General features: G+C 44.0%; 1 protein-coding gene across 2 annotated transcripts; it reads right to left on the reverse strand.

Moving 5' to 3' along the window:
- Positions 1-2,658: 2,658 nt before the first annotated feature.
- LOC110520310 lies at positions 2,659-7,666 on the reverse strand. 2 transcript variants are annotated; one of them, XM_021597539.2, is made up of 5 exons: positions 7,505-7,665; positions 6,845-7,066; positions 6,028-6,082; positions 5,744-5,855; positions 2,659-5,142 (listed from the first exon to the last, which is right to left on the reverse strand). In XM_021597539.2, the coding sequence occupies exons 1-5, from the start codon at positions 7,508-7,510 to the stop codon at positions 4,935-4,937; spliced, it is 603 nt and encodes a 200-aa protein (XP_021453214.2). In that variant the 5' UTR covers positions 7,511-7,665; the 3' UTR covers positions 2,659-4,934. The 2 variants fall into 2 exon arrangements, with proteins under 2 accessions (XP_021453214.2, XP_021453213.2); XM_021597538.2 differs by having other exon boundaries at positions 6,845-7,666.
- Positions 7,667-24,722: the final 17,056 nt, after the last annotated feature.

A 24,722-nucleotide genomic window follows, 5' to 3' on the forward strand; every position in this document is an offset into this window, starting at 1 on the left:
ACATTTGTTTGCAATTACAGAGATCATACGTTTCCTGTAGTTCTTGACCAGGTTTGCACACACTGCAGCAGGGATTTTGGCCCACTCCTCCATACAGACCTTCTCCAGATCCTTCAGGTTCCGGGGCTGTCGCTGGGAAATACGGACTTTCAGCTCCCTCCAAAGATTTTCTATTGGGTTCAGGTCTGGAGACTGGCTAGGCCACTCCAGGACCTTGAAATGCTTCTTACGGAGCCACTCCTTAGTTGCCCTGGCTGTGTGTTTCAGGTCGTTGTCATGCTGGAAGACCCAGCCACGACCCATCTTCAATGCTCTTACTGGGGGAAGGAGGTTGTTGGCCAAGATCTCGTGATACATGGCCCCATCCATCCGCCGCTCAATACAGTGCAGTCGTCCTGTCCCCTTTGCAGAAAAGCATCCCCAAAGAATGATGTTTCCACCTCCATGCTTCACGGTTGGGATGGTGTTCTTGGGGTTGTACTCATCCTTCTTCTTCCTCCAAACACGGCGAGTGGAGTTTAGACCAAAAAGCTCAATTTTTGTCTCATCAGACCACATGACCTTCTCCCATTCCGCCTCTGGATCATCCAGATGGTCATTGGCAAACTTCAGACGGGCCTGGACATGCGCTGGCTTGAGCAGGGGGACCTTACGTGCGCTGCAGGATTTTAATCCATGACGGCGTAGTGTGTTACTAATGGTTTTCTTTGAGACTGTGGTCCCAGCTCTCTTCAGGTCATTGACCAGGTCCTGCAGTGTAGTTCTGGGCTGATTCCTCACCTTCCTCATGATCATTGATGCCCCACAAGGTGAGATCTCGCATGGAGCCCCAGACCGAGGGTGATTGACCATCATCTGAACTTCTTCCATTTTCTAATAATTGCGCCAACAGTTGTTGCCTTCTCACGAAGCTGCTTGCCTATTGTCCTGTAGCCCATCCCAGTCTTGTGCAGGTCTACAATTGTATCCCTGATGTCCTTACACAGCTCCCTGGTCTTGACCATTGTGGAGAGGTTGGAGTCTGTTTGATTGAGTGTGTGGACAGGTGTCTTTCATACAGGTAACGAGTTCAAACAGGTGCAGTTAATACAGGTAATGAGTGGAGAACAGGAGGGCTTCTTAAAGAAAAACGAACAGGTCTGTGAGAGCCGGAATTCTTGCTGGTTGGTAGATGATCAAATACTTATGTCATGCAATAAAATGCAAATTAATTACTTAAAAATCATACAATGTGATTTTCTGGATTTTTGTTTTAGATTCCGTCTCTCACAGTTGAAGTGTACCTATGATAAAAATGACAGACCTCTACATGCTTTGTAAGTAGGAAAACCTGAAAATCACCAGTGTATCAAATACTTGTTCTCCCCACTGTATGTCCCAAAGTAGTGTCTTTGAAATTCTCCTACACTATATCAAAACCAATCACACGTGTTTCTTTTATAAAGAAAATCCTAGTTTATAAGGACACTGTTGGCTTCCTCGTCTGTCTCAAGCCGTATTCACTTCCCTGTGAACCCTTTGCACCACCTCATCCTGCATTGTTTAGCCCCATCTACAGTATGTCAAGCGGCAGTTCCAACTGTGGTTTATGAGTCACACATCTTTGAGGTCTTGCCAGAACCAGATTATGGATACTTCATGGAAGAGAAAGGCCCTATTCTTAGTTATTATACTTAAATAATATGTCTATGTTGAACACAATGCCTGTGGTGAATACAATGTCTATGTTGAATACAATGTCTATGTTGAACACAATGCCTATGGTGAATACAATGTCTATGTTGAATACAATGTCTATGTTGAACACAATGCCTATGGTGAATACAATGTCTATGTTGAATACAATGTCTATGTTAAATACTATGTCTATGTTGAATACTATGTCTATGTTGAATACTATGTCTATGTTAGACCATCAAAAATAGAGTACAACAGTCGCTTTGAGAGTGGTGATCAGCCTCACAGCAAGAAACTACATTTCTATGATCTTATCATATTTAACAAACATTGTTCAATAAATTAATCCATTACAAGAATATCAATGACACAGATAATGAAGGAAATGAATAATACATATCACAATTGAATTTGACCTGAACACAGTTGTTCATCAATTATAACTCTCTATTTATGTGTGGTCCCTATTGACCAATCGAAGTGTCAGGTTGATCATTAATGGGCCTTCAGTCTGGCATGTTGACCAGGTGTTTGGCTCCTCTACAGTGACTCTGTGTCACACAAACTAAGTAGTAATGGAAGGCAGCCTGGCTCTCTGAAACAAGAGCTGTAGGCCCATGTGACGTCACACTCCATAGAATAGCATTCCACTTAAAGGCTGTGATCTTATGCCATGCTTAAAATAATGGTCATTATTTAGATTCTCACTAACAGATGATATATACTGATTGCTGTGTACTGTAAATTACTTTTCCATGTCCACTGACGTACTCTGTTTACTCTCCCTATCAATACTCTAATAGCTCTTTGTACATCCTTCCAATTCCTTGCTTTTAACTGGTGCGCAAAAATGTGAGCCAGGTAAAAATGGTACAAATGTGTGTTTTTGTTTGTGTGAGCACACCTCCGTGTGTGTGGTATACTAAACCGGATTGAGACAAAGCTTCCTGGTTATCGTTCTAAGGAAATAGAATATGGAAATTCTCTTTTACCATCTTAGATTTTATTTTGTTAGTAATGGCATTGTGAAATTCCATCAACCTGTGAGACAGTAGTTTGTTTTTGACCATCTCCATGATAAGTACTACAGAATGGCCATGAAATATGATGCCATTCCAAAACTCAAAACGATTTTTCAGTATCGTTTTGAACGGACAGTTCTTGAAAAAGTAAGAATAACAAAAAGTTTTTTTTAAAGTTTTAAAAAGTATAAATTTTTCTGAAGTCCTATAAGCCTCAATCAGAAGCTTATGGACAAAGAAGTAAAGCAAACTGAAAAAACGCGACATTAATTGATTACACATCATGATCAGAGTACCCAGTGCATCATCATTACTGTGATGGAAATACTTCAAGCACATCGTTGTCAGTGATGGATCAAAGTCCAATATCTCATTCCCACTTCAGTAAATATCTACTGCATTTCCTCAAGCAAGTAAAAAGACAACGACAGCTGAGTAGTAGAGATGACTATTTGAATAGGAGTGTGGGTGGATTTAGTGGGAAATGTCCTATGATCATAAAAACTATACTGTAGGTGCGATAAAATGCAAACATTTTTAAAATAATTATGAGGTCTTAAGTTGTTAGCTAAATGGGCTGGTCGTTCATTCTATCCATTATTTTTTGCAATGATTGCTATGCTAAACAAATCATTGGCATGTAGCTCCAGGCTAGCTACTGTACTTCTCCTTTGCTCTAGCCAACTAAAGAAAGCAGCTGAAATGACAGTAACTATGTGTACTTTCCTTGGTTTTACATTTGTTTGTTTCTTTTGCCATTTCTTTGGATATATCCATTATAATGATCCTGATAAATGAATTTGTCTGGCTCAGAGAAACTGTCAGTCACTTCACGTTCATATGCATGGCACGGAGGAGATCGCAATAAACCTTCCACAGGTCAGAGAAGCAGACAGCAAGGTTTAGACAAACCCTAACTGTTGCAAACTAAATGCTAACCTAGTAGCATGGGGGAAAATTGTTTAGATACTTTTTAATGGGGGAGATGATGTTAAGGCTATAATATAAATTGACTGGCTGGGTTATGGGACAGTAGTCTGGCTGATACCAAACTCGAAGTCCTCCTGACTTGAGAGTCTGGAAAGGCTGTTTTGATGTTGTCTCACTCAAACACCTACAGGCACAGCCACACAAAGCCCCTGAGTGCTGCCCCCTTCCATTACAAATGTTGGATTTTCAAATCCAAACAATGAGAGGTCTCATCCAATCAATCCATCTGCTCAATTTCTGAGTGAATATTGCATTAATTAACAGCCTCCTTTCCAGACCAGTGAGTCACAGCTCTTCATTGCTGTGTGGTACCGTGAGTCGCGTCAGCCAGGCTAGTGGATAGTGGATGCGCATTAATAAATCTAATTGAACTGTTAACAGGCATTACCCGGTGAATGCGGGGATTGTTGTGCTATAACTCTCTTCTATCAACCAGTCTGCATCCAGGATCCAAACAACCTGTTTTATAAATGTTTTTATATAATTTACATGGTGACAGCATGGTATCCCAGGAATACTGAACATTCCAAAGCACAAAACACTGCGCCTGAATCTGATTCATTGCAATTCAATCTTTGAAGACTGCAATCATAGAAATACTATTTATTTATGCCTATTAATTAGCCATTGTCAACATCTCATCTATGGTTATTTTGCTGGTGGCTCACTGTCACCCTACGTTTACATATTACTCGTCCACTAGCCGGCTCCATTTTACCCTGGCAGATTACACCCAACAGCGTTACAATATTATGTTTTACCCTGGCAGTCAATGATGGTGATGATAAGGTAAGCTGTATTAAAGCTTTAATGGTCTAAGTTATATTGGTATTGAACTGTGCAGGTTTGATAGGAGTTCCTCCCTCTTCATCACACGAACCATCAACAGGGAAAGGCAGTGGTTTCTCTTTCCATGTTTTCTGTGCCTAACTAAAAGGCTTTATAAAAATGTAAATGAAAAACAAAAAACATTTATTTAAAAACTGATAAGATATCCATAGTTTTTAAAAACGAACAGCACCTAATTACTTTAGGCTACATAGTGTGCCAAACTGAAACATTGACAATGCCCACAGCCTAATCTCTTGTGTACAGACTACATAACATAAATGGTGTAATTTACATGGGGTTGCCAAGATTACCCACAAGATTACCCACAAAAAAAAAAACATAAATATGAGTGCGCATCATGAATGAATGACTACACACCATTAATGTTATTCTGAGAGAAATTTGAGACATTTACTACTTTGGAGCAGGGGCCACTTCAGGTTTAACAAGGGCCGCTTCAGGTTTAACAGGGGCCACTTCAGGTTTAACAGGGGCCGCTTCAGCTTTTGCAGAGGCAGGTTCACCTTGTACATGGGCCGCTTCAGCTTTTGTCGAGGCAGGTTGACCTTGTACAGGGGCCGTTTCAGCTTTTGCTGCTCCTTCTTTGGGTGGACATAATGTCCTGGAGAAAACAAGAGGTTTTATTATCATCATGAACTTTGTTGGATGTTTCACCAGTGCTGTGAGTAGACTTCCAGTTTTATTTTTGACTGGAACAAATTGCAAAAATCACTGAAGCTGGAGACTTATATTTCCCTCACTAACTTTAAACATCAGCTAACCGATCTGCTGCAGCTGTACATAGCCCATCTGTAAAGAATCCATGCAATCTACCTACCTCATCCCCATATTGTTTTTATTTACTTTTCTGCTGTTTTGCACATCAGTATTTCTACTTGCACATAATCATCTGCACATCTATCACTCCAGTATTAATTTGCTAAATTGTAATTATGTCGCTACTACGGCCTATTCATTGCCTTACCTCCTCACGCCATTTGCACACACTGTATATATATTTTCTATTGTGTTATTGACTGTACGCTTGTTTATTCCATGTGTAACTCTGGGTTGTTGTTTGTGTCGCTCTGCTTTGCTTTTTCTTGGCCAAGTCGCAGTTGTAAATGAGAACTTGTTCTCAACTGGCCTACCTGGTTGAAAAAAGATTAAATAAAAAAATAAAATAAAATTCCCCCCCAAGGTAATACAAATCTGCTACTTACGCTGTATCTGTTGAGTCCTTTACAAAACCACACACTTTGCTCCTCTGCTCCAATTGCTGTTTGAGTGTGGTGATCTCCCCAGTCCAAGCCTCCTTTTCAGTATTGAACGTCGCTGAGGAGAACAGACAAGGAGAGGAGATCAGAAGAGAAGAGCAGAGAAGAGAAGCAAAGGGAAGCCTCTTCAGAAATGCACCCAGAGAGATATGCACTACGTTATCAAATTTCACACCTTGTGGCACAAGTGGCTACAAGAATAACAACTCTACTAGAAAAGACTCACATACCTTCAATATCACTCTGCTCCTTCTGTATGGGTGCAAGTACTTCCTCCTTTTGTTTCTTTGTGCCAAAGTGAGAGATAACACAAATATAGGTAAAGGGGAAAAATAACATTCACGCCTACTGTTTGCTGTACATACTAAAAATCCTTATCCGAGTCCTTCAAATCCTTCTACTCAGCACATTCCACTGCGCACAGATGTCAATTCAACGTTTATTCCACATTTGTTCAACGTCATTTCATTGAAATTACGTGGAAAAAATGTTGATTCAGTCAGTGTATGCCCAGTGGGTTGACAAGCACCATACACCAACCTGGGTCAAATGTTAAATACTTTCAATTGCTTTTTTGATTGCTCTGGTTTAGTGCACCCTGTTCCAAGCCACACAGCCCGAAGCCATTGTCATCACTGTTCAATGCTTGGGGGTAGCACTTTTGGGACTATTCCATTGGATCCATTGTACCAGGAAAACGAAATCAAGAACAGCTCCATTATTTGACATACCTGTATGTTCAGTATTCGACCCAGGTCTGTCTAGTGAAGGGCAGCCCTGTACCTGGAGAGCTACTGTTCTCCAGATTTTTGCTCCAAACCTAATTTAGCACACCTGATTTTAATTTTAGCTGCTCACCAATAACTTATCTAGCTGAATCAGGTATGTTAGGTAAGGGTTGGACTGAAAATGAACAGGATGGTAGATCTCCATGAAGAGGGTTGGGCAGTCCTGGTCTAGTCTTTATAGTACACCAATGGTCTATATGTTCAGTATTTAACCCAGGTCTGTTTAGTATGTATAGAACAGTAATGATCTGTCTCTCACCTTGTCTGCCTGGCAGGCCTCAACCTCAGTCTTCTTCTTCCCCTCCTCTTCGGTCAGTTTCTTCACCTCTGCCTCCATCTCCTCCACATTCTTCTTCTTCCAGTCTAACTGCCCCTTCAGCAAGTTTTCCAGCCACTGCCTCTCCTTGAGTTGGTTGACGCGCGCCCTCTGCATCTGATCCAGATGCAGGTTCTGCAGGGTCAGCTTGGCTTCTGTCAGGGACTGGCCAAAGACGATCAGGGCCAGGCCCATAGAGACCAGGATAGTTAGGCCTCCTAGCACCAACACAACCCTCATGGTTGCCTCTGGGAGTTTGTGTGGGTGTTGGTTCTTTATGTTCTTTCAGTCTATGTATTTGTCCCTGTGTGAATGTATGTGTGTCTGCTGGACTTTTATGTGTATATACTGTATGTATATCTATATATCACCTACGTCTTTACAATATTAATTTTGTGTGGCAGAGAGCACAGTGGCTATTAAACGGTTTACCTTATTCACTGAGTCAATGATAATGTGTGGTTGTATGAGTGAGTTTCTATGACTCGTTAGTTACCATAGTCCTCCCATAGCCTACAGCATGAAGGCTGAAGCAAATCTATGAACTTATTTGTATATAATTTTGTTCCTCTTCCTTTCCTCTACAGTAAATCTGATTCTTACTGTCATTCCTGGTCCTGTATTCTTCTTCCTGGGTAGCCTTTTTTTTAGTTCAAAAGATTCTTCGCAATCCAAATTGAAAGCACTGTTAAAGAACACAAAAAACACCTCAATCCTCAAAATCTGTGTAAAGAATGAAGAGGATGTCTTGCCCAATTCTCTAGCACCACCTCCTACCACTCCCCACCTCCCTTTATCTGGTTGTGTGGTTGGTTATGATTATGGCATAACCGGTTTGACAGTTCCGACAGGTAGGATGGGTCTAATCAAGTGGTTAAGGTGTAAGAGAGGATTTCAGGTGAACAAAACAGGGAGACACCTCTCACACAGAAGCTAAGAATAATGTCTAACTCGCCTTCTCCAAGTAGACCCTAATATTCAAGTCTCACAGCACCAATGTTCCGTCAACATCAGCCTGGGAGGTTTGTACGGAGTTACAACAAAAGACAGTGACTTTGCAAGCTGCTACAGAATGACAGTGTTGAAAAGGTCATCAATACAATAACATACAGAGTATCAGTATCCTCGATCCTTGTACATCCAGTCTTGCTTCAATCACTACATTATTAGTTTAATACATAACATACAGCACCGAGCCTATTGACTATCAACCCTTACACAAACGAGTGTCACAAATAGAACACTGTAAATCGTGTTTATCACAAAAAAGGGGAAACATACATCCCTTCCAAAAATAATTGTCACCTCATTTGCACACACTGTATATAGACTTTTTCTCTGTTGTGTTATTGACTGTATGTTTGTTTATTCCATGTGTGTTGTTGGTGTCGCACTGCTTTGCTTGGCCAGGTCGAAGTTGCAAAGGAGAACTTGTTCTCAACTGGCCTACCTGGTTAAATAAAGGTGAAATGTAAAAAAAAAAGTTTAAAAAAATGTGTATTTGCATATACAGTGCGGCAACAAATATTTAGTCAGCCACCAATTGTGCAAGTTCTCCCACTTAAAAAGATGAGTGGCCTGTAATTTTCATAATAGGTACACTTCAACTATGACAGACAAAATGAGATAAAAAAATCCAGAAAATCACATTGTAGGATTTTTAATGAATTTATTTGCAAATTATGGTGGAAAATAAGTATTTTGTCAGTAACAAAAGTTTATCTCAATACTTCCATTTGTTGGCAATGACAGAGGTCAAACGTTTTCTGTAAGTTTTCACAAGGTTTTCACACACTGTTGCTGGTATTTTGGCCAATTCCTTGGCAGATCTCCTCTAGAGCAGTGATGTTTTGGGGCTGTTGCTGGGCAACACAGACTTTCAACTCCCTCCAAAGATTTTCTATGGGGCTGAGATCTGGAGACTGGCTATGCCACTCTAGGACCTTGAAATGCTTCTTACAAAGCCACTCCTACGTTGCCCGGGCGGTGTGTTTGGGATCATTGTCATGCTGAAAGTCCCAGCCATGTTTCATCTTCAATGCCCTTGCTAATGGAAGGAGGTTTCACTCAAAATCTCACGATACATGGCCCCATTCATTCTTTCCTTTACACGGCTCAGTCGTCCTGGTCCCTTTGCAGAAAAACAGCCCCAAAGCATGATGTTTCCACCCTCATGCTTCACAGTAGGTATGGTGTTCTTCAACTCACCATTCTTTGTCCTCCAAACACGACGAGTTGAGTTTTTACCAAAAAGTTATATTTTGGTTTCATCTGACCATATGACAATCTCCCAATCTTCTTCTGGATCATCCAAATGCTCTCTAGCAAAATTCAGACGGGCCTGGACATGTACTGGCTTAAGCAGGGGGACACGTCTGGTACTGCAGGATTTGAGTCCCTGGCGGCGTAGTGTGTTACTGATGGTAGGCTATGTTACTTTGGTCCCAGCTCTCTGCAGGTCATTCACTAGGTCCCCCGTGTGGTTCTGGGATTTTTGCTCACTGTTCTTGTGATAATTTTGACCCCACGGGGTGAGATCTTGCGTGGAGCCCCAGATCGAGGGAGATTATCAGTGGTCTTGTATGTCTTCCATTTCCTAATAATTGCTCCCACAGTTCATTTCTTCAAACCAAGCTGCTTACCTATTGCAGATTCAGTCTTCCCAGCCTGGTGCTGGTCTACAATTTTGTTTCTGGTGTCCTTTGACAGCTCTTTGGTCTTGGCCATAGTGGAGTTTGGAGTGTGACTGTTTGAGGTTGTGGACAGGTGTATTTTATACTGATAACAAGTTCAAACAGGTGCCATTAATCCAGGTAACGAGTGGAGGACAGAGGAGCCTCTTAAAGAAGAAGTTACAGGCCTGTGAGAGCCAGAAATCTTGCTTGTTTGTAGGTGACCAAATACTTATTTTCCACCATAATTTGCAAATAAATTCATTAAAAATCCTATAATGTGATTTTCTGGATTTTTTTTCTCATTTTGTCTGTCATAGTTGAAGTGTACCTATGATGAAAATTACAGGCCTCTCTCATCTTCTTAAGTGGGAGAACTTGCACAATTGGTGGCTGACTAAAAACTTTTTTGCCTCACTGTATATAGTGTATACAATTTTTACCTTTAACAAATTCTTATTTTCAATTACAGCCTAGGAACAGTGGGTTAACTGCCTGTTCAGGGGCAGAATGACAGATTTGTACCTTGTCAGCTGTTGCAACCTTTTGGTTACTAGTCCAACACTCAAACCACTAGGCTACCCTGCCGTCCCAAACGAGGGCTTGACATGGGCAGGAGCTCACCGGAGCTGAGTATGTGCGCGTCAAATGTGCTACTGCTCGAGTTCCTGCACCTCTTATAAAATATTATCTTAAAAGTATTGTGGATCTCCTGCACCTACAGTACCTACACCCAAAATGATTAACGGCAGCTATTTCGGTCTAAGTATTGCACATTCTCACAACTTTACATATTATTAAACAGTGAGACAAAGTAGTAGCAGCAAGGAGATAAATCATGAGTGGTTCTCCACTGCAAATACACATCTTCTTATTCCAAACCAGTGTTCTTCAATATTCCATTGGGTATTCTATCCTGCCATTTGGTCTATGTATTTACATAGGCCACATGGTTACAGTAATAAGTCATTAAGGTATGTAATTTTGCCCTCTTTTCATATTGTAACGACCGTGGTTTATAAGGGTGGATATCGACTCCGCCACTTGAGCATGTTTTTGTGTGGCATAGTAGATGGCTAGCTGGGCTTCTGGCCAGAAGGCTTCCTGCCTGTTTCATTACTCTTAATGGGATAATCCACCCCCAGAAATAAAAATCCTGAAACGCCTGTCAATATGGTGAAAGACTATGTTCTATCAGTGGGAAAAAACATCTCCATGATTTAACTTCTAAGTGATCAGTCTGTGAAATCAGGAAATCATAAAGGAACGCATCATACATGGTTCTGTCACTTTGGATAACACACTATCACATTTCATAACGCATTTAAAACAATTAACTGCACTCCAGATCGCCAACAGATGGTATGGTCATACTTGTCTAGAACTCATCTATCCGTTTATATCATCATGACAACGTATATTTCGCTTAGATGTGCTCAATCTAAACAGTGTACCAAATTATTCAACAGTTTATCCTTTAAGTACCATCTCGTAATGCGCCCTGTGTCTATGGGAAACGTGGGAAAGGACTCTATACGAGCTCTGAGCAGAGGCTAACTGAAAATTGAACTCGTGAGATGTACTCCTAAATTGATAGTGCAGGTTTTTTTTGCCGATTTTACAGCTATCTAACTACTTCACCTGCTGATATTGGCTCTGGTATTATTGTGTGTAGCTACGTTTGCTAGTAGCAAGCCCAGAGATAGCGTTTTATTGTGGGATTTACAACGATTTTCACATGTTGCTACCAACCTCTTTATAATAACAAAGTGAAACATTTGTTCACAAAAAAATATTATTTTCACAGTTTTTTTTTAAACACTGAAAATGACACCTCATTGCACAGTACTTGCTTTGATACCGTATTTATATTACAATAGGTGTACTGAAATATTAAATATAGACGTGAACTTGCTTGCCACCCAGCTGTCTGTAAATTATGTGCACAGAAGTGTTTGTGCATATATTATGACGACATTTTATGATGTTTTTGTTAGTTTTGGACTTTGGTAAGGTTTTTTTCGGCTGTTCAGGCACACCCCTTCGTCCATGATTGGTCAACTTCAATAAAGTCTTTGTCATTCAACGAGAGACGACTCGTTTTCATGCAAATTTTTTATTTAAAAAATACTGCCTCAAACATCTTAGTTAGATGTAACATTGCATGACTAAGATCTTCTCTGCAAAAACATCAAAATCAATGACCGATTTCAGACTATTTTGAGGAAGTGTATTCTGGCTACTGTGTCAAAATTGACAAACAGTACTATTGTGTTTTTTAAATTTCGTTTTTCAAGTGAAGGTCTTTAAAGGGAGTATGCGAGCGCACTTGTTCAGTTCGCCTAGCTCAGGGTTTCCCAAACTCTGTCCTGGGGCCCACCCTGAGTGTATGTTTTGTTTTTTGCCCTAGCACTACACAGATGATAGATGACACAGATGACCCACCCGTAGAACACGTTCCAGCAGGTATACCTCATTTGGCCGCCTTTCCTTCCAGTTCAACATATCTCTGGACCCACTCACTGTCACAGTCATACTCTGGACCTAGTTTTGTCCCATGGAATAAATGTCCCATGATCTTAATGTTTTTCCTCATAATCCTGGACTATCAGACCACCATTTTATTATGATTGCAATTGCAACAAATAATCTGCACAGACCCCAACCAAGGAACATCAAAAGTCGTGCTATAAATTCACAGACAACACAAAGATTCCTTGATGTCCTTACAGACTCCCTCTGTCTACCCAAGGACGCCAGAGGACAAAAATCAGTTAACCACCTAACTGAGGAACTCAATTTAACCTTGCGCAATACCCTAGATGCATTTGCACCCCTAAAAACTAAAAACATTTCTCATAAGAAACTAGCTGAACTGAAGGAAGCTTCCAGAAAATTGGAACGGAAATGGCACCACACCAAACTGGAAGTCTTCCGACTAGCTTGGAAAGACAGTACCGTGCAGTACCGACTGAATTGAGGAAAATAAGAACAATCTGAAATTCCTTTTTGATACTGTCGCAAAGCTAACTAAAAAGCAGCATTCCCTAAGAGAGGATGGACTTCAGCAGTGATAAATTCATGAACTTCTTTGAGGAAAAGGTCATGATTATTAGAAAGCAAATTACGGACTCCTTTTTAAATCTGCGTATTCCTTCCAAGCTCAGTTGTCCTGAGTCTGCACATCTCTGCCAGGACCTAGGATCAAGAGAGACGCTCAAGTGTTTTAGTACTATATCTCTTGACACAATGATGAAAATAATCATGTGGTCTAAACCTTCAAGCTGCATACTGGACCCTATTTCAACTAAACTACTGAAAGAGCTGGTTCCTGTGCTAGGCTATCCTATGTTGAACATAATAAACGTCTCTCTATCCACCGGATGTGTACCAAACTCACTAAAAGTGGCAGTAATAAAGCCTCTCTTGAAAAAGCCAAACCTTGACACAGAAAATATAAAAAACTATCGGCCTATATCGAATCTTCCATTCCTCTCAAAAATTTTAGAAAAGGCTGTTGCGTAGCAACTCACTGCCTTCCGAATAGGACTTCTCCTGTCCTATTCGGTGTCCTGTGTGAATCTAAGTGTGCGTTCTCTAATTCTCTCCTTCTCTCTTTCTTTCTCTCTCTCAGAGGACCTGAGCCCTAGGACCATGCCCCAGGACTACCTGACATGATGACTCCTTGCTGTCCCCAGTCCACCTGGCCGTGCTGCTGCTCCAGTTTCAACTGACCTGAGCCCTAGGACCATGCCCCAGGAATACCTGACATGATGACTCCTTGCTGTCCCCAGTCAACCTGACCGTGCTGCTGCTCCAGTTTCAACTGTTCTGCCTTATTATTATTCGACCATGCTGGTCATTTATGAACATTTGAACATCTTGGCCATGTTCTGTTATAATCTCACCCGGCACAGCCAGAAGAGGACTGGCCACCCCACATAGCCTGGTTCCTCTCTAGGTTTCTTCCTAGGTTTTGGCCTTTCTAGGGAGTTTTTCCTAGCCACCGTGCTTCTACACCTGCAATGCTTGCTGTTTGGGGTTTTAGGCTAGGTTTCTGTACAGCACTTTGAGATATCAGCTGATGTACGAAGGGCTATATAAATACATTTGATTTGATTTGATTTGATTCCTGAAGACAAACAATGTATACGAAATGCTTCAGTCTGGTTTTAGACCCCATCATAGCACTGTGAAGGTGGTAAATGGCATTTTAATGGCATCGGACCGAGGCTCTGCATCTGTCCTCGTGCTCCTAGACCTTAGTGCTGCTTTTGATACTATCGATCACCACATTCTTTTGGAGAGATTGGAAACCCAAATTGGTCTACACGGACAAGTTCTGGCCTGGTTTAGATCTTATCTGTCGGAAAGATATCAGTTTGTTTCTGTGAATGGTTTGTCCTCTGACAAAATCAACTGTAAATTTCGGTGTTCCTCAAGGTTCCGTTTTTGGACCACTATTGCTTTCACTATATATTTGACCTCTTGGGGATGTCATTCGAAAACATAATGTTAACTTTCACTGCTATGCGGATGACACACAGCTGTACATTTCAATGAAACATGGTGAAGCCCCAAAATTGCCCTCGCTAGAAGCATGTGTTTCAGACATAAGGAAGTGGAAGGCTGCAAACGTTCTACTTTTAAACAAAACAGAGATGCTTGTTCTAGGTCCCAAGAAACAAAGAGATCTTCTGTTGAATCTGACAATTAATCTTGATGGTTGTACAGTCGTCTCAAATAAAACTGTGAAGGACCTCGGCGTTACTCTGGACCCTGGCCCATCTACTGTTGCTAGCCCCAATTCTGACTTGTGCTCTGATATCTGCTTCACTGATTTCTGTTCTCGTAAAAGCCTGGGTTTTCTGCACATTAACACTAGAAGCTTATTACCTAAAATTGATCAATTTAAAGTGTGGGTTCACAGCTCCAATCCAGATGTGTTGGTCATTACGGAGATGTGGTTAAGAAAGAGTGTTTTGAATACTGATGTTAACCTTTCTAGTTATAACCTTTTTCGGCAAAACAGATCTTCCAAAGGTGGGGGAGTGGCAATCTTTACCAAGGATCACCTTCAGTGCCCAAACAATTTGATTTGCTGGTTTTAGGCATTACACTTTCAAAAAGCTCTTTGTTGACTGTTGCTGGGTGCTATCGTCTTCCATCAGCACCGGTCTGTACCCTACCTGCCCTAAGCTCTCTCCTGGCCCCTTACACTAAATCTGAATTTGTCCTGCTAGGTGACCTAAACTGGGACATGCTTAAACCACCTGACCAAGTACAAAAGCAATGGGACTAAATCTTTCTCAGAATATCACCAATCGTACAAGGTATGACTCCAAACACCCAGAAAAGACTACTCTCCTTGATGTTATCCTCACAAATAATACTGATAGGTATCAGACTGGTGTTTTCTGTAATGACTTTAGAGGTCACTGTTTTGCAGCATGTGTTTGTGATGGCTGCTCAGTGAGACGACCTGTCCTGATTTGTCATAGACGCTTGCTAAAAAACTTTAATGAGCAAGCCTCCCTTCATGAACTGGCCTCTGTAAAATGGTATAGAATCAGCTTGATCCCCTCTTCTTTTTGATATTTTCAGTAGTATTGTTAACAAACACGCCCACATAAAGAAAATACGATTTTAAAGACAGGTTGTCATGTATTGTCATGTTGTGTCTTGTTTCTGTCCTTTCCCTTCACCCTGTCTCCCTCTGCTGGTCGTTGTTAGGTTACCTTTTCTCCCCCTCTTTCCCCCAGCTGTTCCTTGTCTCCTCCTAACTACCTCGTCACCCCTTTTCCCACCTGTTCCCTTTTTCCCTCTGATTAGTCCTCTGTATCTCTCTCTGTTTTTGTTTCTGTCTTTGTCGGATTCTTGTTTGTGTTATTCATGCCTGAACCAGACTATCGTCATGTTTGCTGCAACCTTGTCCTGTCCTGTCGGAATCTGCCGGTCCATCTGAGCCTACGTTTGTTTTGTTATTAAAGAAGCTCTGTTTACGTTAATTCGCTTTTGGGTCCTCATTCACGCACCGTAACAGTAGAATCCGACCAAGAATGGACCCAGCGACTTCGGATCCTCTCCACTCAGCCGTCGAGATCCAGGGAGCGATGCTAGGCAGACACGAGCAGGAATTGTCTGCTGCTCGACATGCCGTTGAGACCCTGGCCACCCAAGTCTCCAACCTCACAGAACAGGTTCACCATCTCCGCCTCGATCCACCGGCCACTTCCAGGGCGTTCGAATCTCCGGAGCCCAGAATCAATAACCCGCCGTGTTACTCTGGGGAGCCCACTGAATGCCGCTCGTTCCTCACCCAGTGTGATATTGTGTTTTCTCTCCAGCCCAACACTTACTCCAGGAGCACTGCTCGTGTCGCCTACGTCATATCTCTCCTTACTGGACGGGCTCGTGAGTGGGGCACGGCAATCTGGGAGGCAAGGGCTGAGTGTACTAACCAGTATCAGGACTTTAAGGAGGAGATGATACGGGTTTTTGATCAATCTGTTTTTGGGGAGGAGGCTTCCAGGGTCCTGTCTTCCCTATGTCAAGGTAATCGATCCATAACAGACTACTCTATTGAGTTTCGCACTCTTGCTGCCTCCAGTGGCTGGAACGAGACGGCTTTGCTCGCTCGTTTTCTGGAGGGTCTCCGCGCAGAGGTAAAGGATGAGATTCTCTCCCGGGAGGTTCCTTCCAGCGTGGATTCCTTGATTGAACTCGCTATTCGCATTGAGCGACGGGTTGATCTTCGTCACCGAGCTCGTGGAAAGGAGCTCGCGTTCTCCGTTGCCCCCCTCTCCGCATCACTACCATCTTCCTCTGCCGGCTCGGGTGCTGAGCCTATGCAGCTGGGAGGTATCCGCATCTCGACTAAGGAGAGGGAACGGAGAATCACCAACCGCCTCTGTCTCTATTGCGGTTCTGCTGGTCATTTTGTCACTTCATGTCCAGTAAAAGCCAGAGCTCATCAGTAAGCGGAGGGCTACTGGTGAGCGCTACTACTCCTGTCTCTCCTTCAAGATCCTGCACTACCTTGTCGGTCCATCTACGCTGGACCGGTTCGTCAGCTTCCTGCAGTGCCTTAATAGACTCTGGGGCGGAGGGCTGTTTTATGGACGAGACCTGGGCTCGGGAACATGACATTCCTCTCAGACAGTTAAGGGAGCCCACGGCCTTGTTCGCCTTGGATGGTAGTCCTCTCCCCAGGATTCAGCGTGAGACGCTACCTTTAACCCTCACTGTCTCTGGTAATCATAGCGAAACCATTTCTTTTTTAATTTTTCGTTCACCTTTTACACCTGTTGTTTTGGGCCATCCCTGGCTAGTTTGTCATAATCCTTCTATTAATTGGTCTAGTAATTCTATCCTCTCCTGGAACGTCTCTTGTCATGTGAAATGTTTAATGTCTGCTATCCCTCCTGTTTCCTCTGTCTCTTCTTCACAGGAGGAGCCTGGTGATTTGACAGGGGTGCCGGAGGAATATCACGATCTGCGCACGGTGTTCAGTCGGTCCAGGGCCACCTCTCTTCCTCCACACCGGTCGTATGATTGTAGTATTGATCTCCTTCCGGGAACCACTCCCCCCCGGGGTAGACTATACTCTCTGTCGGCTCCCGAACGTAAGGCTCTCGAAGATTATTTGTCTGTAGCTCTTGCCGCCGGTACCATAGTCCCCTCCTCCTCTCCCGCCGGAGCGGGGTTTTTTTTTGTTAAGAAGAAGGACGGGTCCCTGCGCCCCTGCATAGATTATCGAGGGCTGAATGACATAACAGTGAAGAATCGTTATCCGCTTCCTCTTATGTCTTCAGCCTTCGAGATCCTGCAGGGAGCCAGGTTTTTCACTAAGTTGGACCTTCGTAACGCTTACCATCTCGTGCGCATCAGGGAGGGGGACGAGTGGAAGACGGCGTTTAACACTCCGTTAGGGCACTTTGAATACCGGGTTCTTCCTTTCGGCCTCGCTAACGCTCCAGCTGTCTTTCAGGCATTAGTCAATGATGTCCTGAGAGACATGCTGAACATCTTTGTTTTCGTTTACCTTGACAATATCCTGATTTTTTCACCGTCACTCCAGATTCATGTTCAGCACGTTCGACGTGTCCTCCAGCGCATTTTAGAGAATTGTCTTTTTGTGAAGGCTGAGAAGTGCACTTTTCATGCCTCCTCCGTCACATTTCTCGGTTCTGTTATTTCCGCTGAAGGCATTAAGATGGATCCCGCTAAGGTCCAGGCTGTCATTGATTGGCCCGTCCCTAAGTCACGCGTCGAGCTGCAGCGCTTTCTCGGCTTCGCGAACTTCTATCGTCGTTTCATCCGTAATTTCGGTCAGGTGGCAGCTCCTCTCACAGCCCTTACTTCTGTCAAGACGTGCTTTAAGTGGTCCGTTTCCGCCCAGGGAGCTTTTGATCTCCTCAAGAATCGTTTTACATCCGCTCCTATCCTTGTTACACCTGACGTCTCTAGACAGTTCGTGGTCGAGGTTGACGCGTCAGAGGTGGGCGTGGGAGCCATTCTTTCTCAGCGCTCCCTCTCTGACGACAAGGTCCACCCTTGCGCGTATTTTTCTCATCGCCTGTCGCCGTCGGAACGTAACTATGATGTGGGAAACCGCGAACTGCTCGCCATCCGCTTAGCCCTAGGCGAATGGCGACAGTGGTTGGAGGGGGCGACCGTTCCTTTTGTCGTTTGGACTGACCATAGGAACCTTGAGTACATCCGTTCTGCCAAACGACTTAATGCGCGTCAGGCGCGCTGGGCGCTGTTTTTCGCTCGTTTCGAGTTCGTGATTTCTTATCGTCCGGGCTCTAAGAACACCAAGCCTGATGCTTTATCTCGTCTCTTCAGTTCTTCAGTAGCCTCCACTGACCCCGAGGGGATTCTCCCTGAGGGGCGTGTTGTCGGGTTGACTGTCTGGGGAATTGAGAGGCAGGTAAAGCAAGCACTCACTCAAACTCCGTCGCCGCGCGCTTGTCCCAGGAACATTCTTTTCGTTCCCGTTCCTACTCGTCTGGCCGTTCTTCAGTGGGCTCACTCTGCCAAGTTAGCCGGCCACCCTGGCGTTTGGGGTACGCTTGCTTCCATTCGCCAGCGTTTTTGGTGGCCCACCCGGGAGCATGACACGCGTCGCTTCGTGGCTGCTTGTTCAGTCTGCGCGCAGACTAAGTCCGGTAACTCCCCTCCTGCCGGCCGTCTCAGGCCGCTTCCCATTCCCTCTCGACCGTGGTCTCACATCGCCTTAGATTTTGTCACCGGACTGCCTTCGTCAGCGGGGAAGACTGTTATTCTTACGGTTGTCGACAGGTTCTCTAAGGCGGCTCATTTTATTCCCCTTGCTAAGCTTCCTTCTGCTAAAGAGACGGCACAAATCATCATCGAGAATGTTTTCAGAATTCATGGCCTTCCGTCAGACGTCGTTTCGGACAGAGGTCCGCAATTCACGTCTCAATTTTGGAGGGAGTTTTGCCGTTTGATTGGGGCTTCCGTCAGTCTCTCTTCCGGCTTTCACCCCCAGTCTAACGGTCAAGCAGAACGGGCCAATCAGACTATTGGTCGCATCTTACGCAGTCTTTCTTTTCGCAACCCTGCGTCTTGGTCAGAACAGCTCCCCTGGGCAGAATACGCCCACAACTCGCTTCCTTCGTCTGCGACCGGGCTATCTCCTTTTCAGAGTAGCCTCGGGTACCAGCCTCCGCTGTTCTCATCTCAGTTCGCCGAGTCCAGCGTCCCCTCCGCTCAGGCTTTTGTCCAACGTTGCGAGCGCACCTGGAAGAGGGTCAGGTCTGCACTTTGCCGTTATAGGGCGCAGACTGTGAGGGCTGCTAATAAGCGTAGAACTAAGAGTCCTAGATATTGTCGCGGTCAGAGAGTTTGGCTCTCCACTCAGAACCTTCCCCTTAAGACCGCTTCTCGCAAGTTGACCCCGCGGTTCATTGGTCCGTTCCGTATTTCTCAAATCATTAATCCTGTCGCAGTTCGACTTCTTCTTCCGCGATATCTTCGTCGCGTCCACCCGGTCTTCCATGTCTCCTGTATCAAGCCCGTTCTTCGCGCCCCCGCTCGTCTTCCCCCCCCCCCCCCCATCCTTGTCGAGGGCGCACCCATCTACAGGGTCCGTAGGATTTTGGACATGCGTCCTCGGGGCCGTGGTCATCAGTACCTAGTAGATTGGGAGGGGTACGGTCCTGAGGAGAGGAGTTGGGTTCCCTCTCGGGACGTGCTGGACCGTGCGCTGATCGAGGATTTCCTCCGTTGCCGCCAGGTTTCCTCCTCGAGTGCGCCAGGAGGCGCTCGGTGAGTGGGGGGGTACTGTCATGTATTGTCATGTTGTGTCTTGTTTCTGTCCTTTCCCTTCACCCTGTCTCCCTCTGCTGGTCGTTATTAGGTTACCTTTTCTCCCCCTCTTTCCAGTCAGGCTCTCGTTCAGGCAAATGAGAAATAAGTGCACAGGCTATCCGGAAGGCCAAAGTTAGTTACTTTAAGGAGCAGTTCTCTCTCTGTGGCTCTAAACCCAAGAAGTTCTGGAAAACAGTTAGACCTGGAGAAGAAAACCTCCTCCTCAACTTCCCGCGTCCTGTAATGTTGATGATGTGGTTGTTACTGACAATAAGCACATGACTGAGCTCTTTAATCACCACTTCATTAAGTCAGGATTCCTATTTGACTAATGCCTCCTTGCCCGTCCAACATTTCCTCATCTCCAACCCTTTCTAATGCAACTATCCCCGATGCTTCTCGCTCTTTTTCCCCTGCCCCGCTACAATGTTCTCCCTGCAGGAAATCACTGAGTCTGAGGTGCTAAAGGAGCTCCTTAAACTTGACCCCCAAAAAACATCTGGTGGGCAAGCGATCGCCAACACTGGACATTTGAGGAGTGGAAAGACATCCCCTGGTCCGACAAATCCCGGTTAGTGTTGCGTCATGCTGATGGCAGAGTCAGAATTTGGAGTAAACAGCATGAGTCCATGGCCCCATCATGCCTGTTGTTAACGGTACAGGCTGGTGGCGGTGGTGTAATGGTGTGGGGAATGTTTTCCTGGCACATGTTAGGTCCCTTGATACCAATTGAGCAACGTTTCCATCCCCCAACGAATTCAGGCTGTTCTGGAGGCAAAAGGGGGTCCGACCTGGTACTAGAGTGTATATTCCCCTGTCTATTCTCTTCCATTAGTTATCTGTCAATGTTGTACAATGTTATACCTATAGTAAATGTTTATGAATTAATGCTTTGCCGTCTATAAGGGTTAGAACTTGGAAACCAACAGTTGGATTCAAGATTCAAGAAATTGTAGGCCAATGAGGCAAATGAGTGCAAACTAAACCATAATGGTATAATGAATCTGACTGGAATGTTGATGACTGAATGGAGAATTTGAGCATTTTAACTAACATTAAACCTAACCGTTGTCCTAACCTTAACCTAATTCTCCTAACCTACTACGTTAATTATCCTAACCTGCTACGAAAATAGCTGTATACTATCTAGTCCTCGCCTTCAATGTTTTAAATAAATATAGTGTTTTAACTATTTATTTATTTGTTAAGGACAGATACAATGATTCAATGTTTTAATTGTATCTATTCCTAACAGATTAGGCTCTTTTTATCTATGTATCTATTGTTAACTCTACTCTAAAACTCTTATAAACCATCTAGTAATAAAAAGTCAAAGTCGTAACAGTTTTAGTTAAAAGCCCATCTTTTATTCAAACAGACTTTGACATCTCTACACTGCGATCGTGAGGGAGAAGCGGAAAAGGGCGGTTAGGCCAGGTAGGTTACCCGGCCTGTCTAACGCCTCCTGCGGCCCCCTCTCCTTTGATGCCAGGTCACCCTGGGTCGGCGGCACCCGCGGACAGGGTGGCTTGTGGGTTCTCTGCGATTACGAACTTTGGGACAGGTAAGAACATCTGAGGACATTGTGCCCTCTTCTATCCCTCTTCTCCGTTTGTATCTGTCTGGTTGAAGGTCAGGTTGGGCGAGGTACAAGTAGGAGGGGCGGAGTTCTCCTTTTGTCATCCTCCACCTGATTTGATTAAAACAAACTTTAATGGATGAAAAAAATGTAATCAGAAAATGTAATCAAAGAAAATAGAGGAGGAGGGGTTGGGTATAGGGTACGAACCCGGTTTAGGGTACGGTGTTTGGTTTGGGGTAAATAATTGTATTTAAAATAGAAATGTTGGAGATGGAAACTTCAGGATATGGGAGGGGGTTGGTGGTTTGTGAATGGTTTTGGTTTATGTTTTTCGTGTTTTCCATCTTTCAACAGGAGTTGCAGAGAGGATTACACACGTCTTCTCCAGAGTAGCAACATATCATCTTACTGGCGTTCTGAACTTTAGGTAAGTAATTAGGTATTCATGAGTAAAGTATGCATGTTTTAAAACATGTTTTAAAAAGACAATTATGTTAATTGTTTGATGTAAAACATTCTTAAAAGCTGTTCTTAAAAGCTGGCAGCCTCTGTGCTTCTGCCTAGGTGGGTTGAAATGAGTTGGATAGCAAACATTTATATAATGTCTGCCTCCAGTGTTATTAAGAGTTAAGTGGAAAAAAAGAAATCAACTTAAAGTGCATTTAAACTGTGGTTAAGATTGCTAAAATGTCAGCTTCTATTGCACTATCCTTGACAGGTGGGTTTAAAAGGGTATAATGGTTTAAAGTAAGTCCAGTGGTTAAAATAACTGGAGTTAAAATGTTGAAATATCAGCAGGAGAAAGAGCGCATATAATCATAATTAAATGGAACAGATATCCACTCTAAAATGGTTTTAAAAGAGTTCAGAACTGACAAAATGCTCAATCTTTAAGAAGCACATAGAGGGGGGTGCTAGATAAAAAATTGGTGTGGGTTGGCTTGTTCATCCTCAATCATGGGTTTCAGAGATGGGTTGTCCACTGACCTAAGTGTAAACCTGCACCCAAGAACGGCCATCCTCTCCTCAACTGTTCTCAGTCCTAAAGGTTCATGTAGTGTGTGTTTGTGTACGTGGGGAGTCTGTATGCCATCTTGATGGTAAGGTTTTGAATGGTCTGACGTTTTCTGATGTGAGACCTCTCCACTTTACACCAGGCTGGTGTAGCGTACTCAAAGAGCGGCTGAATGCACCTCTGGTAGACTCGATGGCTGTTCCATGGGGAGGCTCCTCCTTTTCTTTTACAGAGTACCCTCAGGTGGTTCAGGCGCTTCATTCCCTCCTTCTCCAGGCAGTCTGTGGGCACGCCAGGAAAATTTTTCTTGGAATGTGACCCCAAGGAACTTGGCCTTTGGGGTCATCTGGAGTGCCTGTCCATACAGTTTAAGGTCCACTTGCTTAGTTATTTTGGGGCGCCTGGAGAAGGGGACGCAGTGGGTCTTCAGGGGGTTAAGCTTGCCCAGCCACAGAGTTGCTCAGTTCTTGATCTCTGTTATGCACTTCTGTAGCTTTTTTCCTGCATGAGCAAAGTTCTCAGAGGAGGCCCAATAACAGAGATTGTCTGTGAACTGGGCCACATGTCCCTCTCTTGGGTGGGGGTTATAAATATCACAGATGTACATTAAAAACAGCAGAGAGCTGAGGGTGGAGCCTTGGGGTACTCCCGCCTCTGGAGAGAACCTGGATGATGTGGGTTCTCCTTCTCCCATGCAATCTCCCACTGATTCAAAAAGCTGTTTAAGAGTGACCATCTGAGTGGGGAGTTTCAGGTTTGTATCTGATAGCCTATAGATGAGCCCATTGTGCCACATCTTATCAAATGCCTTTTCACTGTCGAAGAAGACAGCCACCGCCACCTCTTTTTTTGTTGAACCCGCTTTGTACAGCTTCGGCCAGGCTCAGGATGTTGATCTCTTCATCCTGAAGCTCACCTGATGTACTCTTGAGTGCTCCGCTGTTGTTGAAGTGTCTCAGGTGCCGGCTAACCAGGACCCTCTCCAGCAGCTTCAAGAGGTTGATGGGCCTATAGTTGGCTGGCTGGTGAGGGTCCTTACCTGGCCTGGGGATCATTGTGACAACCGCCGACTTCCAGGGCTTGGGGAAATGTGTGGTGTGCACACAGAGGGTGCAGAGGTCACAGAGCTGGTAGTGGAACTCAGGGGAGGCCTCCTTGATGAGTCGGTTGTCGATAGTGTCCTCCCCTGGTGCCTTGATGTGCTCTTGCAGCTCTGTGACAGTGACAGGAGTGATGAGGGGGTGACTTGTGTTGAGGATGGGGCTTATGGGTAGATGGATGGGGATAAAAACCTGACGGTCAATGATGGTCTTCCACTCAGGGTCAAACAGGGGGCCTCCAGGGCAAGAGTTGATGTTTTTCAGATGGTCTTCAAAAACATTGGCCTTCTCCCTGTCCTCCACTATTTTCCCTTGTTATTTTAGTTTTGTGACCTTGCTGTTGCTTTTCTTCCTGTTGAGTTGGTGGATTTTCTGCAGAATGTTCTGGGCTTGGGATCGTTGTTTAGGTCTGAGTAAAATGTGTCCTGTTTTCTCCCTCCCTCTCTTCATTTATATTCTTATTTGTGCTTGCAGTTGGTTTACTCTGTGTTTTATCTCAGTTGGCCTTGTAATCATGAATTCTCTCCTCAGATCCCTTTTCTGGTGGATAAGGAGTAATGGAGCACCATGCACAGACTTCATGGAGACCACTGAATATGACGAGGATTTGGCCCATCAGGACGGCCCTCTGGTCCAGGCATAGGGGGTTTGGGTCACAGGGGGCAGAACAAGAGCTTTGGTAATTGTGGTTTCCCAGTCTGCAGTTTTCTAATCATGTTGGATTCTTCTATATACAGACTAGGATTGAAGGCAGAGAGAGGTGAGGATAAGAGAGCGGGGGTCTCTTTTGTAGGGCTTGAGTGATGTCATCATGGGATAAATGATGCAATAATTATTGACAGTTTGAATTTTGCCCATTCTCATACTGCTACTGCACTGACTACACACACCTTGATTTGTGAATGCTTGGCAGCTTTTTTGAAAGCCCTCAAATATCCTATTCAATCTGACAACTGGTAAAGTTAGGCTTATTTTACAGAATAATTTTTGTGTAAAATAAAATGTTATGCATGATGTCATATCTTGTGTACTGTATGTGTAGAAGACAACATTGCCATGTGTTAAGCATAGTCTTACAAGACAATGGTAAAATGATTACATTCTCTCCAAGAAA

The sequence above is a fragment of the Oncorhynchus mykiss genome, chromosome 3, assembly GCF_013265735.2.
Source record: "Oncorhynchus mykiss isolate Arlee chromosome 3, USDA_OmykA_1.1, whole genome shotgun sequence".
Lineage (NCBI taxonomy): Eukaryota > Metazoa > Chordata > Actinopteri > Salmoniformes > Salmonidae > Oncorhynchus > Oncorhynchus mykiss.

Bases quoted from the DNA above. Each gene is read 5' to 3' on its own strand.
- LOC110520310 (XM_021597538.2), bottom strand. From the start codon at position 7,141: ATGAGGGTTGTGTTGGTGCTAGGAGGCCTAACTATCCTGGTCTCTATG. The intron at 6,083-6,844 runs GTGAGAGACAGA...TTTGGCACAAAG, and splicing joins AGGCCTGCCAGGCAGACAAG to AAACAAAAGGAGGAAGTACT. The intron at 5,856-6,027 runs GTATGTGAGTCT...TGTTCTCCTCAG, and splicing joins GGAGCAGAGTGATATTGAAG to CGACGTTCAATACTGAAAAG.